This window comes from Lissotriton helveticus, chromosome 4_1, assembly GCF_964261635.1.
Source record: "Lissotriton helveticus chromosome 4_1, aLisHel1.1, whole genome shotgun sequence".
In the NCBI taxonomy this organism is placed as follows: domain Eukaryota; kingdom Metazoa; phylum Chordata; class Amphibia; order Caudata; family Salamandridae; genus Lissotriton; species Lissotriton helveticus.
The window spans coordinates 15,681,409-15,699,206 of NC_136063.1; the positions used below are offsets into that span (position 1 = coordinate 15,681,409).

Consider the following 17,798-nt stretch of genomic DNA (forward strand, 5'->3'; position numbering starts at 1 on the left):
TGCGATCAGGGGGATTTGGGCAAGACAATGTTGACTCAGGTCGATATTAGAATCCTGCATTATTCAGGCCACAGAAGAGATACTGGCCTTGATAGTGGCTATTTTCTCTAGAAAGTATAAATTAAGAGAGTTGCATAACATTTGTGAGGGAGCTGGTTTTGACGCAACTCTACCCGGCTTCGAGAGTTGGTCTACTGTGGAAAAAAATCTCTTTAGATTTATCTGATGCATTAACAATTTTTTGTGAGAAATAGATAGCCTTGGTTAGTGTAATCAATTTTTCATCTTCACTCATCAAGGCTAAGTAAGACACTTTTTTTTCTGGGAGATAATGACCACGCCATATATTCTATTGGGGGCATTTCATTCATAGCATTAATGTTTCATCCTCTCTTTGACATGAACTGCTCTATATAGGTGTCTATTTACCAGTATTCCATTTACAGCACCTCTCCCATCAAACACTCAACCAACAGCTATCGATAAAAAAACACAGACTCATATAGCTGCAGCAGTAGAAACTAAAGTTTATTCATTTTTTCAATTTAAATTTCATACCAGGCATATATTTTCATGCTATGGGTTTTGCTACCGCATAAAGCTGACCAATTTCAGGATTACAGACCTTTTTACAATTGCGGATATAAGCACATTATTCCGCATTCTTCTGTTTCCACATCATCAGCACAACGTGGTAGATATTTTACATGGTCTGATATTCAAAGAGGTGTTCACCTCTAAGGCCAAGTAATAGAAGCAAGGCAGGAATGGCTGGGGGCACCTGGTAGGGTCCCACTGATAGACACTGGTTAGATAGTTGGGAGTCTCCCGAGAGTGGTCACTGATGGCCTTCAATGTGGAAAGGAAGAAGGATGAACTCAAGGTCAGGCCCCAGTTGTTGATCCACAATTTCCAGCTGCATCTCATATGGGATATGGGAGGTGGCACCTTTTTCTTTCTGGTTCAGGCACAGATGTGTTCATAATTAAACAACCCTTGGTAGTGGAAAGGAAGTGATACAACTGAAGAAGTCAGAAATTCAAAGTCAGACAGTGTTTGAGCATGCAGCAATGTGTTACACTCGTTGTGTATCACATGTGAACACAGGGACTTGATATGTAATCTGCATTTATATATATTGGAAAGATACACATTGACTGTACGATAATAATTGGAGTGATGTTGGTTACAATAGAGAGGTGACACTAGATTTCAGTTTCCTCCATGGGTACAGATGAAGTCATTATTAGTAGCTTATCTGGAGGGGCACCTTCTCTGATCACAAACCTATTTCCATGGGTGTTTGAAGGGCCTGGGCTTGAGTCACTCAATGTATGTAGCAGATGAAACCATCTCAAACACCCAGGAACCAAAGATGGCAATATATGGAGGTTGGTGGTCTGTAAACAGCCCAAAAAATAACAAGCACATTGCCCACATGTAATCCCAGGGAGGCTGACATGAGTTCATCTGCTTCTTTTTTACAGTGTTACACTTCACAAGTCCAGACTCTGCATGCCAGGTACTTGTAACAACTACTGACAACAACTAAGCTGGGGTATCACTGCATCAGAGGTGTGACCAATGGTCTCACAGCTTCCTGGCAGGGGAGCACTGTAAATCATAAGTGTGGGTTTGTGTTTCAACCATGTAGAATAATTGACAGAAATCTTGAGAAACACATCCCTTCGAAATATACTGTTTCACAGCTTTACCTGTAGAAAAAACAAACAGACACTAATCACTCATTAGGAATGCTGTTACATTAGTTATTTCTCTATTTAGGAAAGAATTCCAGTTTCAAAGTATCCAAAACCAGAGATTAGCATTTAATAGAGACTATGGTAATTTTTAAAGGCAACCTAGACAAGATTTCAGGGCAATCACCCGGATCGTTTTATGGAGATTATCTAAGGAACCTTCTTATTTTTGTACTGCTTTTTAGAATACTTGTTCAACCTTTTCTTTTACTATAAATGTTGAACACTTTACATGTGTATTCAACTGATTAACAATGCCCAGAAATGCTCAGTTATTTTTCTGCAAATGTTGTAATTATCTGTACCACATTCATAACAAAAAATACAGTTTTTTTGTTTTAATTTTTTATCTCTATATGCTACCTCTCCTGGTGCACATGAGTAATCTGGCATAATACTCAAAATACTACTTCATCTTGGTGATCTGTCCATCAGTCGGAGTTCACCAAGAAAATGCATCCTTGTGCTTCCAGTGTTGTGCAGTCAGGGCATACATATGATCCATCTTCCTTTCTGCAGGGGATACAGCAGCAACAATGCACTCCTGTGCTTCTAACAGGAAATCTGGAGGAGACTGACTGGACTATGCCACCCTACACCACTTCCACAGTGTGCCCTATATTTATGGATTGTTTGGTAGATCCCGTCCTCAACAATAGCTGAGACACACACACATGTCCGCCATGTAGGTATTGGCATGCTCTTGGTACTGTTGCCGGCTGTCTGTTGTGTTTGTCACTAGAGGTGAATTACAGACCCTGCCATGGTGAGTTTGTAGCTTTTTGTGCTCACACAGAGCCCAGGACATGCCAAGAGTGAACCGCTGTTGTTGGGAAAGTGGAATATAACCATTTTGATCACCTGCCTTTTACTGCATTCCAGGGCATTTCATTATTTCAGAGGGTATTGTTCTTGTGTGATGTGTTCCCTTAGGAGATATTGTAGGATGGACATTTAATCACACCCAAAAGGTATGAATTGCAGGAACTGAAAGTGTCACATTGTTTGTCTTCTACTTCTGCATCTTCTCATCTCTTCCACCATTAGGTAGGGCAATTAAAAATGATATGAGCAGCAATCCTTTGAATTAATATTGATTAGGTGGGACAGAGTTTTGCCACAGACCTAGATGGCCCTACTTTGTATGGGTCCAGATAACTCTGGCAACAGCAGGGCCTTTCTTCCTATACCCATCCAAGATGGCTGACTCTCCTGGAGGGAACATGCCTCACAGATATCCAGGCAAGCTTTGAGTCATATCACTGGCTCCCATGCCCTCCTCAGCCAATGTGGCCCTCAGACCTTGAAGCTCTGGAGCTCACTACTGCCCCTTCTCTGCACCCGCTCTGCTTTCCACTGCCTGCGCGGCATCTGCAACTGCTGCCAGTGTCGCCCAATGAGATGACATAATGCTGATTGTGGCAGGCGCGACCACTGTCTCCACGGCTCATCAACGATGCCCTGTGGTGTTCTCAGAGTTGCACTCTGAAGGTCTGGGCCTTTTGGCTCCAGCACTGTCTACTAGAGGTGAGCTATACAATTTGATTCAATTCATCAACTTTATTCAGCTAGTTCAATAACATCCATAAAATTACATAAAGTATACGCTAAACACTGTATGAAATGTTTTATTATATCTAATAAAAATCTGGGAGTTTGCTAATACATAACAATTTTCCTCAAATTAATGGCCATTAGTATAAAAAGAGCAACAGTAAAACACACCAAAGGCTAATTTAATGCATCATAGTGACAATATAAGATCTAATGTTCTTTGCAACAATTCGGGGTTTAAGATACAAATGCCTATAGCTTAGAAAAAGTAGCAAAACAGCAAAAACGGCAACGTGCTCTGTTTACTCCGACTATCACACGAGCAAAAAAGTATATCCGAGGGGCAGGACTTCATGTTAAGAAGAAACCAGCAAGTGATGCACTGCACCAAACCTGAGACTTGTCAAAAGGGGGCTGGTCATAGTTCGCAGATTTCTGCTACTCGGAACTGCAAAGTGGCTAAAAACTATGCTGCACTAGGCAAATTTCAGCAAACGGCGGAGTGCATTAGTTGTCCCATCATAAACGGCATAATGCACTGCTCAAGAGGACACTGCTTCTTTCTGCAGTTCGAAGAGATTTTCTCCTCGAGTGGCAGCTTCCTCAACGCGGATGGTTTCTGAACGTGAGCAGTCGTGACCATCTCCGGCTACTTGCATTGAGAAATCTCTCTTGGAGGCGGTCTAACATTGGCCGTTACTGCCTCGCCAACTTTTTCACAACTCCATGGGATCAACAGAGCGCAGAATGCAGAAAACTCTGCAAACTCCGCCAACAGAGGGAAATTAACCGCCCAGGTCTAGTCAAAAGAAAAGGGTACCGCATGTCAGTAACACAAGATAAATATATTTTGCAACCCTCTTCTAAATCGAGTGACATATAAAAAGCAACCATAGATTTCATATTTTCAGTGTCCATTCTCCATCCTTCTCTATGCTGAAAAAATGTTCCTTCGATAGTCTTCTTAGTGAGTGACAGTACTTGGGTGGGGTCTGACAGTATGGGCAATTGAAACAACAAACTGGAAAAAATATAAATATATGCTAGCCAAGGGATATGTGATACATGATCCTGATTTAAGCAGTCAAGGATAATATATTTGGAAAAACTGCTGTGGACTCATGACTAAGGAGGTCATTAGGATGGCAGGCAGACTTTGCCCCCCCGCCTTCCTCCCGGGGATTGGGACCACCCGCCATAAGGGCAGGGGTCCCATGGGGGGAATTAGGATGCATCCGCCACAGTGGCGGGCGCATCCCGCATTTTTAACATTGCGCGGGCGGTGCTCAAAGCACCGACCGCGCAATGTTAAAAATGCATGGCTTGCATTTGCATACACAAAGCGGCAGGCACCGCGTGGTGCCCGCCGCATTGTGTATGCAAATTCAGGGGCGTACCACAGGTACACCCCATGTGCACCCCCCACTTCGCCTTCACCATGGGTGCGGCAGGGGGTTCCCATAGTAAAGACCGCCTGCCTTTCCGTAGTCATCTCCCACAGCCCATCGTAATATGGCTGGCGATGTCTGATAGACACCGCCACCATGTGAACCCTTTTCCACCCCGGCTGCAAGGTGACCAAATCGGGAAAGCAGCTGATGATGTTTCCGTCCGCCGCGTTCCCCCCCGCTATAGTAATTTGGCGAGGGGAAATGGGTGGCGGGTGGACAAGGATGTAGGGTGGATCGCCAACACCCGCATGGCGGTGGTGATTCGCCCGACATCCTAATGGGCCTCTAAGACTGGTACTTGTCTTCTAAAGTGAGAACTCTTCTTCTTCTGGACTATGAAATATCACTAAAGCTCATCCCACATATACCTTTACCAGTTAATTCATGGTGTTAAGGTCACTGTGTGAAGTTTAAGTTGGGAGAATTTGCCGCACTACTCACCTTATGTCATATTCTTTAAAAGTATGGAGGTTGGGAGATTTCGGTGCGGGCTCTAGGACTTGTACCTTTACTCTATGAGCTACAAGATATATGACATTATCTTAGTGGTGATAATCCATGGACATTTACTCTTGGAAAATTAGTGGATTATCATTCACATCTCCTAAACTTAACTCCAAGCAGCGCTGATAATTCATGGTCATTGATTTTTACAGGATCAGTGTATTATAGTTATGTTTTCTGATATCTCAGCGTTTGTAACTGTAACAGCCCTCTTTCAGATGTGAGAACTTCTTTATTTGACTCTGCCATCAATCACTTCTGAATTTGTGTATTGACTTTGCCTTCAAACAAATGCATTCTGCACCCTCCTGCGTGAAACTCTTCATGAGCTGCACTTTTTGATTACTGTGTGTGGCTATACAGTGGCAGTTAGCAGGCGGCAATGTGAGTTTGAGTGCCCTACAACAGCATCAGTATTAGTGTGTAATATTGACTGTTTCTCATCCCGACTGTGGCACTCACCAAGTGACGCTGTGCATTTTGCTGCTTCCGCGTGTCCATCAATATAAAAAAATAATAATAATTAAGTTTGGTCAGCCCGTCTACAAAAGAGGCAGCTCTGCATCTTTTGAAAACCTACAAGCAACCTTCTAGGATTGGCGTTTATTAAATCTCAACCGCCAGAATTTGTTTGCTTACCTGTACCCAAGACACCCAAAGATTCCATGCAACGGGGTCATCAGCTCGTTCCATCTTCTGATCTCCTTCAGCAAGCCTCGCTCTCTGTCATCGCGTATCTCAACGCAACGTTGTTGCGTGTGTAATGTGGCATAAACGCCATTTTGTTTTTCCTCACGTTTAGTATAACAATATATTTGCCAAGACGACTCATTTAAAAGTTGTGCCCACAAAATGTCTTACATGTGTGGCTTAGGAATGATAAGTTTCTTGAAGTTTCCCTCACAAGCCCTCCGGTCTCAGTGTTTTCTTCACTGCAATTTGCACGATCTTCACTGTGAAATTGAACAAGTAACCTTATTATTTCTGATGCCACAGTCCCATCTAGTGGTATTTAATTATATGAACTTGCACTAACATTTTTATTTTACAGCACAACATCTACACCATTGCAATTTATTCATTCTTTAGTTGTGTTATACTCATTTCTTCGGATTAGCAAAGTTTGTAGTATTTATTCTAGTTCATGATTTTGCTAACAAGCTTACTTTGAATGTCAATTTTATTGCTTTTTCCACATTAGGTGTATATTGTGAATTTTCCTTCATATTATTAATTGCTTTTATTCACGTAACTGTTTAAACACGTTTGTCTAGAAAATTTTGCAGTATGCAAAATGTAGCAGCCCCCCCTTTTTCCTATCCGTGCCTGGAGATCCCCCGATCAAATGGCAAAAGTGGAAAAAGGTTTTTGAGAGTTATGCAAAAGTTTGTAGTACTAATCTTAGTGCTGAGAGGCAGACAGCTGTTCTCCTCCATTGCCTCAGATCTGAGGGACAAGAGGTGTTTGACCGTCTGCCCGATATAGATGATCAGACCCTAAATGAATATGATATTTGCATCTTGAAACTTGACAGACACTGTTTACCTAAAGTGAGTACCATTCTTGAACGGTATCATTTTGGTAGAAGGGCACAAAATGAGGGAGAGTCTGTGGAAAACTATGTTACTGCGCTTAGGAAACTAGCGTCCTCATGCAGATTTGGTGCTCTTGTTGAAGAAAGAATAAGGGACCAATTAATGCTGGGTTGCAACGTTGAAAAGGTCAGAAGTGACCTATGGCAAAAAATGAACCCATACTTGAGGAGGTAACATCCATTGCTAAACAGATTGAACATTCTTTGAAATGTGTGAATATTATTACTAAACGTGAGAACACAGACAATGCTATTCAATTAGTAAAAGTCAATTCAAAAGCAAATTAATTTAAGAAAAGTAGTTGGGGAAAGGAACAAAGAAAGAACATGAGAGATATAAGACTCATGTGTTACAGGTGTGGGAGTGAAAAGCATTTGGCTAATGATCAAAAATGCCCTCGTCTTAAGTCGACTTGTACCATATGCAAAAAAGTTGGACACTTTACTTCGGTTTGGAATGTCAAGAAGAACAAAGGGATGGTTCTTGCTGTTCATGCAGACAACAGCAGTAGTGGTAGTAAGAATGAGTCTGATTGCCATTGAGGACAAGTTGTTTCTCAAATATCAGATAATCGTAAGAAAGGCCCTTTGGATATAATAAAAGTGGAAGGAGAGTTTACCAACGTTTTGTTTAATTTAGGGGCAAATATTACCATAATTTCGAGACAATTCTGCATGGGTAAACTTGTTAAAACTGTAATACTACTCAAAGCCGATATAAGACCATTTGGTCTGCAGAGAGCCTTGGAAAAGGTATTGAAAGGAGGTCATGGGGTAAAAATGTATCAATATGATGTGTTAATTTATGAAAGAAATGATGAGGAACATGATTTGATACTCAGGGAAGCCTTCAGTAAGTTTAGGTAATACAATTTAACTGTAACGATTGATGAATGCAATTTCAAAAAGTCATCTATAGATTATCTGGGACACCCAATTACAGGTCAAGGTGTTCAGCCTAAAGCTGCACTTGTAAATGCCATTCAGGACCTTGCATCACCATCCAACAAGGAGGAACTAATGACATTTTTTGGAATGTCAGAATATTATAACAAATTCATGAAGAACTTTGCAGGGATAAGTGTGAACATGCGGAAATTGTGATGCAAGGGTGTCAATTTTGTATGGTCGGATGAGTGTGAAAAGGAATTTTTGGCAGTTAAGGAAATGCTCAAGAACAATCCCAAGTTAAAAAGTTTTGATCCCACTAATAGAACCATCCTCATTACTGATGCCAGCATGAAAGGTTTGGGGGGTGTTTTGCAATAAAAGGATGGTGATACAGAGAATGTCATTTTGTTCTTATCACATGGGCTCAGAGGTGCAGAATTGAGGTATTCTGTGATCGAAAGAGAACTGCTGGCTGTCCACTGGGCCATAAAGAAGCTCATGAACTTGCCGTGGGGTGTGAAATTTGAGTTACAGATGGATCACAAGCCACTCTGTCAAGTATTTAACAAAAAAGGTATTGACGCAATCTCGGGAAGGATTTCCAAATGGGTTGTAGGTCTTCAGGGTTAGAATTTTAAAGTTGAGTATTTACATAGTGCTAGGAATAGTGTTGCTGACACCTTGTCAAGATTAGTGGTACAAAGTGATGATAAAGGAGAAGCTGAGGAATATTATATCAATGAGTAGGTTTGTACCATTGAGGTTGGTGGAATAAAGGGAAATAAATGGCGAGAAGAATGTGCAAAAGATAAGGAGTTTCTTGAGTTAACCTGTTTACTCAAGAATGGATGGGTCAAGAAGGTTAAAGGGAACTGTGAAAAATATTGGCTTGTGAAGGATGAATTAGCTGAGAGTGAAGGCCTTATTTTTAGGGGAACCAGAATAATTCCACCCGCTTTACTTCGTGAAGAACTTCTTGAGATGGGATGTGTAAGACTAAGGTACGATTAAGACTTACTTATTGGTGGGCAGGAATGGACTTGCAGGTAGAAAGCCTATTGAGGGAAATACATACCTTGTTGTAAAAGTGAAAAGTGTCAGAAACCTAGGTTCCAACCCATGATAATAGGGGAAAGGCCAAATAAACAATGGGAAGAGTTGGCCTTTGATATTTTAGGGCCAATTTGTGGAAATGGTTGTGAGAGTTTTGTCAGTGTTAATCGATCTTCTTTCCAGGTGGCAAGAAGTAAAAATCAGCAGGTGCATAGATACCATGGATGTGATAGACTTCCTTAAGGAGGTGTTTGGAAGAGAAGGGTTGCCAGGTTCATAATGGACCGATAATGGTTCACAATTGGTCTCCAGTGAAATTGAGGAGTTTTTCTTGAAGTGGTCCATCAAACACAAGAAGTGTGCTCTATATCATCCAGAGAGCAATGATATCGTGGAACGCTTCAACAGTGTTTTAAAGGAGACAGTTGACTTTGCCAAACAAAATAATTTAGATTGGAAAAAGGAAGTCATCAGGAAAGTTGAAATTTACAGAGTGACGCCCCATGCCACAACTGGTCGAACTCCTTTTGAATTAATTAAAGGAAGATGTGCTGATACTTTAGTTGCTCCTTTCTGGATTAAAGACACAGAATCTAAAAGAGATGTAAAATCCCCTGTTAGTGATTGGGAGGTCAAAGAGAATGAAATAACAAAGGCATGTAAAAGGAACTATGATCTAAGAAAAGCAGTGAAGGAAACTTCTGTCAAAGTGGGTGATTTAGTGGTGATCAGAGCTCCCGTTGGAAGGGAAACTTCCACTTTGTTTCAAAAAACCCACAGAGTGAATAACGTATTGACCAATGCTATCGAAACCGAGAATTCGCGCATCTGGAATCTCAACAGAGTGGTGATCATAAAGAATAGTAAGTTGGATGATAATGAAGATAGATGCTCACTTTACTTGGAGTCTTGCCAGCTTTATTTATTACTTACATTTTACAGTTCCCTCTTTTACCCATATAGAAAACCATAATAACAAAGGCCTTGACAAGAGTATGTCTTCCAAGTACTATAGACCAACCTCCTGATTTTTGACCACAGGGAGGAATAATAATCATTTACAAAAACAAAACTATTTCTTCAACTTACAGTGCTGTACTAGGAGCAAAGCCATAGGCCAGTCCCATAGGAAGCAGAAGCTACCCCTCTAGCATTATATATCTCCTCCATTTCTCAAATGTGTCGGCTACCTAGCTTAGATGAGTACCTAAAAATCCCATTAAAGTTTCTGCTAATTTTGTCTTTGGCATTTAATATCTGGTGTGCCCAAGAGCCATTACCTATAAATAGAACCTCAAAGTAGCAAAAATAATTTACGTTAACAATCGGGATATTATCAGTAAAAATTATCTACATTGTTTTGGTTTTTGCCACAGATCATTGTGAAAGTTTCAGATTTGTTGATCACCATATTTTTAGAAGATATAAACTCTCCAACGGCACTCAATTTCTGCAGACCAACAGGAGTCCTAGACAGAAAGACTGCGTCATCAGCATATAACAACACTGGTATAGGACGCCCAGCCATATAAGTAGCATCAACTTGTAATGACTGCAAAGTCTTATCCACCCCATTGATACAAAGAGAAAACAGTAAAGATGTCTAAACAAAGCCTTGACGAATGTGCTGCCCCACTTTGAAAGTGGGCAAGCATTAACCATGCAGCCAAACTGAACTTTTCTGGATAAAATCACACAAAGACTTGTAAGGAAACCCACATTCAGCCTAGAAGCGCCAAAGGAGAATAATAATTACGAAAGGATGGTATGGTTACCTAAATCAAATGTACAAGTTAGATCTGCAAAACAAAGATGCATAATTCAGCTTTGGGATATTTCCGTATCAATATGTCCATATTGACACATTACCCGATAGTTCCTAGGCCTTTTCTGAAGAAAAGATGGGCTGGTGATAAAATAGAATATTCCTGTGAGCATTCCTGCAATCACTTCAGTGAGATCCTGTACAACATTTTACAGAAGTGTCCAGGAGCGAAATAGGACAATCGTTTTTAGGGCCTAATTTATCACCCTTGATAGAATAATAAACGTGCAAGAGCTACAATAAATACTCTTGAAACAATAGGACCCCATAATTTGGCATGAGATTTAAAAGCATCTACTGCCCCCCAGCACTAGCATGAAGAGACAAAAGGAAGGGGTTTCGATCTATGTATAACCCCTCGACCTTCTAAACCATTTGCCGGATTATTCTGTTTACAAATTCCAGAAAGATTTGCAACCCTGGCCTCACAGGAAACAAAAGAACAGAACTCAGGAATAATATACATATATCTTTTTAAATCGAGCATTGAACGTATCGCAAAATAATTTATTATTATTATTAGTTCCTGAACGCAAGCTCTGTTTTAACCACGCCTCGTACTGGAGTGTTTTATTCTTTTGGGAAAGAGTATATTTGTACTGTAAGTGAAAAGACTTAAAAAATCATAATATCCGGAGTGAAATTCTTAGAGCGTCTTTACAGACACTTGGAGGCCTGAATTCAAGCATGATAGAACAATCCCCTATTACTTCCTCCATTACCACATTTTGAAGGGGTCAGAAGTAACTTAAGAGAACTGTTAAACTGATTAAAGCTATCCATCAGCTAATTAGGAGTCACATCATCCTATATATAGTAACTCGCTTACCCGTCACGCGTTGCTGCGATCTCCGAAGAAAGGAAATTCAAGGAAACTCGTTATGATAACATTCAATTTGCATTGTGTCATTTTTATTGAAACTTATTCATTTTAATATGGAAAACATTCCAAAGTGTCGTTTCAAATCTATTTATTTATTCGAGATACACGATTTTTTGTTTTCCGTCTGTTGCGTACATCATTTCCGTCTGGTGCCTACAGTATTCAAAAGATTATGAGGGCCCTGGGGGGCAGATATTTAAAAAAAATGTATGCCAGAAACCTTTGCGGGAGCGTACTCAACAACTTCCCAAAGTTTCCTGGCGATCGGATGAATGCTGTTTTAATTCTATTTATTTATTCGAGTGCTTGTTGATACACGATTTTTTGTTTTTCCGTCTTGTGCGTACATCAGTATTCAAAAGATTATGAGGGCCCTGGAGGGCCGATATTTAAAAAAAAAAATACCAGAAACTTTTGCGGGAGAATACTCAACAACTTCCCAAAGTTTCATGGCGATCAGATGAATGGTGTTTTAATTCTATTTATTTATTCGAGTGCTTGTGGATACACGATTTGTTGTTTTTCCGTCTGGTGCGTACATCAGTATTCGAAAGATTATGAGGGCCCTGGGGGCCGATTTAAAAAAAATATTTTATGCCAGAAACCTTCGCAGGAGTGTACTTTACAACTTCCTAAGGTTTCATGGCGATCGGATGAATGGTGTAGTAATGCATAGAGGACTAACAGACAGACAGACAGACATACTTTTGTTTTTATATATATATAGATTACATTTAGAAGGAATTGTCTGTTACTATTTGTTGTGGTATGTGGAAAATGTAATAATACCGGGTCATGGTCACTTAAAACAGACTAGTTCAATGCTAGGGATGCCACACAAATGTATTATAGAGTCAGAAGCCAATACATGATAGATGACTGTGGAGGCGTTTCTTCCAGTAAACAATGGAATCCCTTCCCATTAATGTCTGGTCCACACTTTAATAATTGTAAATCATGCTTTGAAATAAAGGAGTTCTATGCATCTCCATATTCACTAAGATAAACATTAACAAAGCTCATCCCACCCTGATTAGTTTATCCATGAACATGTGTTTCTGTAAAGGGCAAGCCTGAATGTTAAAATTACCAGCTCATAATAATACAACATCATTATGGATAGACTGTAAATAGAATTCCAGGCCATATTCTAGTGCTCTGACTACCCTGCTACATGTAACATAAAACATTGTTATAAAAATGCATGCATCTGTTTGCCAAATTATTGTTTGGAATCTCCAGAAACCCAAGTGAAAACCCTGGTGTCTCAACCTCCAATGCTTCAAAGGATGGCAGGATAAGACCCACCTAAAATCTCATATGACCACTTACCTTGCATATAATTAAGAGTTGGTACAACTTCTGTAGGCAGGTAGTTGACCCTGTGTAGGGTCAACTAATGAGAGATGCTACACTCAAGGACAAACTTAGGGAGCAGTGATGGTAATCTCTTGTGCGTGACATTCACCTCCACACTCCATACGTGGGCCATAGGCATTTGCTAAAGAATGCCAGAACTGAACTTAACTCCCTATGCATATCTCAGGTAGAGGACATGTTCTACAAACTGAACAACCTCCCTTACGAGCAAGGGGAGAAAGCAGGTAGGCTCTGGGCTTCCTTACTTAGACAGCGGTAAGCCGCAGTCCCACCCTGGCAGTCAGAGAGTACACAGATTACTTTACCCATGTACCTCAGAATATTCTCAACTCCTTCAGGATCTACTATAGAAAACTGTACATATCTGAATTCAATAACAATGAAGAGAGGGTACACCCCTTTCATGACTCTCTGGCTCTACCTTGCCTTAATGAAGGGGGCGAAGAGAGTGAGAGTGCCAGGAGGAATCCCTGCAAGCCATCACATATAACAAGGTACCGGGAGGGGATGTTTTTCAGAGGGAGTATTATATCTGTGCTTTAGGGTGGAAACTGTAACTGCCTCCATATGGTGTTCCTGAAAGGCTAATAGCACTAGGTCTCTCTTGTAGATTTCTAATAGTGCAGTGATAACCGGATAAGGACCCTTTTGCTCCATAGCAGCTATTGCCTGATCTCCATCCATTGGCCTTGAGGGTTTCTCTGAACAAATGATTGCACTTTAACTTCGTTGTTGCCGATTTTGCACATAACTTCTGCTGCTCTGAATTTTAACTTTGCACTGTGTTATTTTGCTATGCTGCTTTTATGAAACTGACATTTTAAATTACTGTGTGTTCTGGTTAATGTGGAGAATTTTAATCTTACAAGGGGGCTTTCCTCACTTCCTGCTTTGCCAATCAACTACTGAGAGACGGCATTTTTAGGCAGTGCTTTTTTCTGGCTGCCAGCCCATAAATATGCAAGCTGTGTGGACGCGCCTCTGATGTGCCTAAGGCACTCCTAAGGCAAGCCCGTCTGCACCCGGAAGCGTCCCGGAAGTGGCCAGGGCCAGCCACTCTTCCGTTGGTATACTGGCTCCCTGGAGAGGGTGTGTTATTCTAGGAAGGAATTATGGGCTCTTCGCTTACCAGCATGTCACTCACATTTTCAGCTTGACTTGTGGCCTGCCCAGGACAATATCTGGCTATATGTGGCTTCTGTTTATGTTTAGACTCTCTCTTATCTTTGCAATCCCATGCTTCTTTGTCTAGGTCCTCCAGACAGCGGTCGATTTCTACGGCTCTGATTAATGTGCCCTCCTTAAAAAAGCACCCTTCTGATGTATTTGAGCTCCTCTCTGACAGACCAGTTAACTTAATGTTTATTACAGAAACTTGGTTGGATAACACTTCTGATCCATTTGTTGCTCTGGCCACCCCTAACGGCTTCAAAATCGCCAGGGAAGATCGTCTGGTGGGGAGGTGGGGTGGAGTGGCGATCATATATAGGGACAAATGGTACCTTATTACGAGTGACATTCATGCCTGAGGTGACTGCAAAGGTCTGGATTTCAGCATCAGGTTGTCTCCCCATTCTTTGTTGGGTGGCTCTCTGTTCTATCGGCCCCCGGGCCCTGCGAGGTCCTTTTTGCAATCATGGGGTGATGCAGTGACCTCCAGGGCTCTTCGATTTCCACAACACTTGGTATTGGGGGATTTGAATACTCACCTTGACCAGGCTGATTCGACTGACTCACTTGCTTTTGTTGACAGTCTCCAGCTTGCCCAACTGTCTCAATGGGTCACCCACCCTACACATCAAGGAGGTCATATTCTCAACCCAATTTGTTCCAATTTCACTATCACGGCTAAAAATCCTCTTCCAGTCGCCTGGTCAGACCACTCTCTTACCTACTTTTCCTGGGAGCGAGCCTCGGCCTGCGCTCTGAGCCCCTGCTACCGGAAAACAGCCTTAAAAAAAATAGGACCTTCCAAACTTTCCACGCTTGTGGTGGCTTCTAGACCTGCACTTACCCCGGATCTTGAGGGGAGTCTGGGGGGGCTTCTCTAATCCAATTCCATGAGCATACTTGCCATACCGACTTCATACAGGTTCTCCAGTGAATCGCCTTCTAAACCCTGGTTTACCCTGGACCTGTCTGTGCTTAAGCAGGAGTTTAAAAAACTTGAATGTGCTTGGCGCCTCAGTGAGTACTGTCCCCTGGCTGAGGCAACTCTCATGGGCAGGCAAAAAATCTACAATACTACAATAACGCAGACTAAGAAGCAGTACTTTACAGCCCACATTGAGCAGGCACATAACAAGTTCAAGGAGATTTTCTCTATAGTTCAGAGTTTTACAACCCCTGCAGCACAAGTGTGCTCTCTTCCAGTCACACAGGGCTGGTGTAACACTCTATCCAATTTCTTCATGGATAAAATATGCACAATTCAGGCGGCCTTCACTCCCTGCCCTGGTCCTCCTTCTGTGCCTGTGCCTCCTGCCATCCTGCCTGTTGCCCCCAGGCATGCTCTGCGGGCCTTTTCTTCTGTGGATCTGTCTATCTCTCTTAAAATCTTAAAGGGCTTGAAATTAGGTTAGTTTGCGGACCACTGTGCGGTGAGTTTACTTGCCGCAGTTGTAGAGATTATTAACCCCCAAAGCTAATTCAATCATAAATGCCTCCCTTTGTGAGGCTTGTGTTCCGGAGGCCTGGAAACAGGCGAAAATCCTTCTCCTTTCGAAGAAGCCTACTCTTGATCCCCTGACCCCATGGAACTATCGCCCTAGCTCCCTCCTGGCCATTTTAGCTGAAGTCTGTGAGAAGGTGGTGACCAGACAACTTACGGAGTTCGTTGAAGGGTCTGATGTTCTGCATCCAGCGCAGTCTGGGTTTCACTCCTCCTACAGCACCGAGACAGCGCTGGTGGAGCTTTCCAAAGCCATTCACGACTGTTTAGATGCCGGTGGGAGAGCAGCATTGGTAATGCTCGACCTGTCGGCAGCATTTGATATGGTCCCGCACTCCCTGCTGCTCGCCCGACTCACTGAGATTGGTGTCTCAGGCGCTGTCTGGGGCCGGCTCAGGTCCTTCCGTGAAGAGCGGGCTCAACAGGTTTGGCTGCCACCGGCCACTTCAACTCCGCAGCCGGTCACCACTGGTGTCCCACAAGGATCTTCCCTTAGCCCCCTTCTTTTTAACATCTATGTTACTTCGCTGGTCTATTGAGCCAAGTCTTTGGGGGCTAAGGTGATAGCCCACGCTGACAACAGCTTATCTTTACCTGGGAAAAGGATGAGGACTCTGTATCCTTTGTTCAGCACAGTTTATCCTTCGTTTTTGAGTGGCTTACGGCGGCCCAACTAAAATGTAACGAAGATAAGTCAGAGAGCCTACTCCACAGTAATTTTCCTCTAGGTTTCAGAGAAACCAACCTGGCCTCCTGGGTTCCCTCCAAAAATATCTGATGGAAAATCTACAAAAAACCTAAGAGTGTGGTTTGTGGATAACCTCTCCTTTTCTGCTCAGGTGAAAAAGCTCTCTGGCAGTTGTTTTGGCCTTCTTAAAACACTCAGGAGTTTTTTACCTCTCCTCCCCAGGCCTGCTAAAAACACAGTTATCCGTGCCTTTGATCCTCTCTCGCTTGGACTCACTAATGCATTGTATATAGGCATCCCTGGATACTCTGTGAATAGACTTGGGAATTGCTAAGCAGAGCAGCATGTGTGAACATCTCCGTGTACTCCACTGGCTTCCTGTGGTAGATCGGGTCAAATTTAAATCCCTGGTCATTGCTCATTGCGCCCTCTATGGTTGTGGGCCCGCCTACTTACAGAAGCGGTTCTCCTTTTATGTCCCAATGAGACAACTGCGTTCTTTAGCTCTCCTTCTAGCTAGGGTGCCCCGCTTCATCCGCCACAAGTTAGGCGGCTGTTACTTGGCTGTTTAGGCTGCCCAGGCTTGGAATGACCTTCCGTTTCCATTGGACAATACTCAAGATCCGTTAGCCCTCAAGAAACTTTTAAAACTCACCTGTTTCCGTAAATGATGGTGGTGTAGTTCAGTGACTCCTCTTGGATATGCGCTGGGACACTCTTTAGAGTAGCTGGTGCGCGTTATAAGAGTATTCAACATAACAGAACATAACATCCTGAACTCTGACATCAAGATACTTGCAAGAATCTTACTACCCACCTGAAACAGGTTATCTACGCCCTGATCCATCATTTCCAGGTGGGATTCATTCCAAATGAAGATGATCACCAACCTGGATATCTCCCCTCCAGCCCTTCTGTCCCTTATCACAGATTTATTGGAAATATCGGAGTAGAAAATCAATAGAGCCCAGAGTGAGACTTGACCGGTCTACAACCAGAGCAGCTTAACTGACTTACAATTCCAGTGAGCCCCACAATACATATGAGTTTGTAACGCAGTGCAGCTCAGCAAGTCACCTTGCTGTACCGCACTGATTGACAGGATAAGGGGACACATGTGCTGTATGTAAGGTAAAACTGTGCATTCCTGCCCCTTCCATGGGCTGGCAGTCTTTTGGCATCCTGGAGTCAAATCAGGTGCCCTTGCACCATGTACCAAAAACAATCCTGGGAGGCATAGTCCTTTTCCTATGTGTGCTGCAACACGGCACACATAGAAAGAGGAAGAAATGAGGAAAAATAGATATGTCTTGCCATTACACCTCCAATGGTTAGGTGTAACTTTTTGCTGCACTCCCATCTTTACCAGTACTGGAGAGGAGAGCCTGACTTGACAACATAAATTGATCACAGAATTATTACATTGTACTTCCTTCTCTGTGATAAGTCAAATATTTCACCAGCAAATAAATACAGGAGCACCTTGACCAAGTCTTTTTTCAGATTTCACTATCTGGGTAAAAGATTATAAAATGATGAATATC

General features: G+C 42.2%; 1 protein-coding gene across 1 annotated transcript in view; it reads right to left on the reverse strand.

Moving 5' to 3' along the window:
* Positions 1-1,190: 1,190 nt before the first annotated feature.
* The window catches only part of LOC144828286 (uncharacterized), a 55,910-nt gene continuing 39,302 nt past the window's right edge, over positions 1,191-17,798 (reverse strand). Inside the window, exon 5 of the mRNA XM_078686368.1 lies at positions 1,191-1,715. Within this exon, the coding sequence (XP_078542494.1) occupies positions 1,591-1,715 (125 nt within the window). The 3' untranslated portion in view covers positions 1,191-1,590. The remainder of the gene's footprint in view (positions 1,716-17,798) is intronic.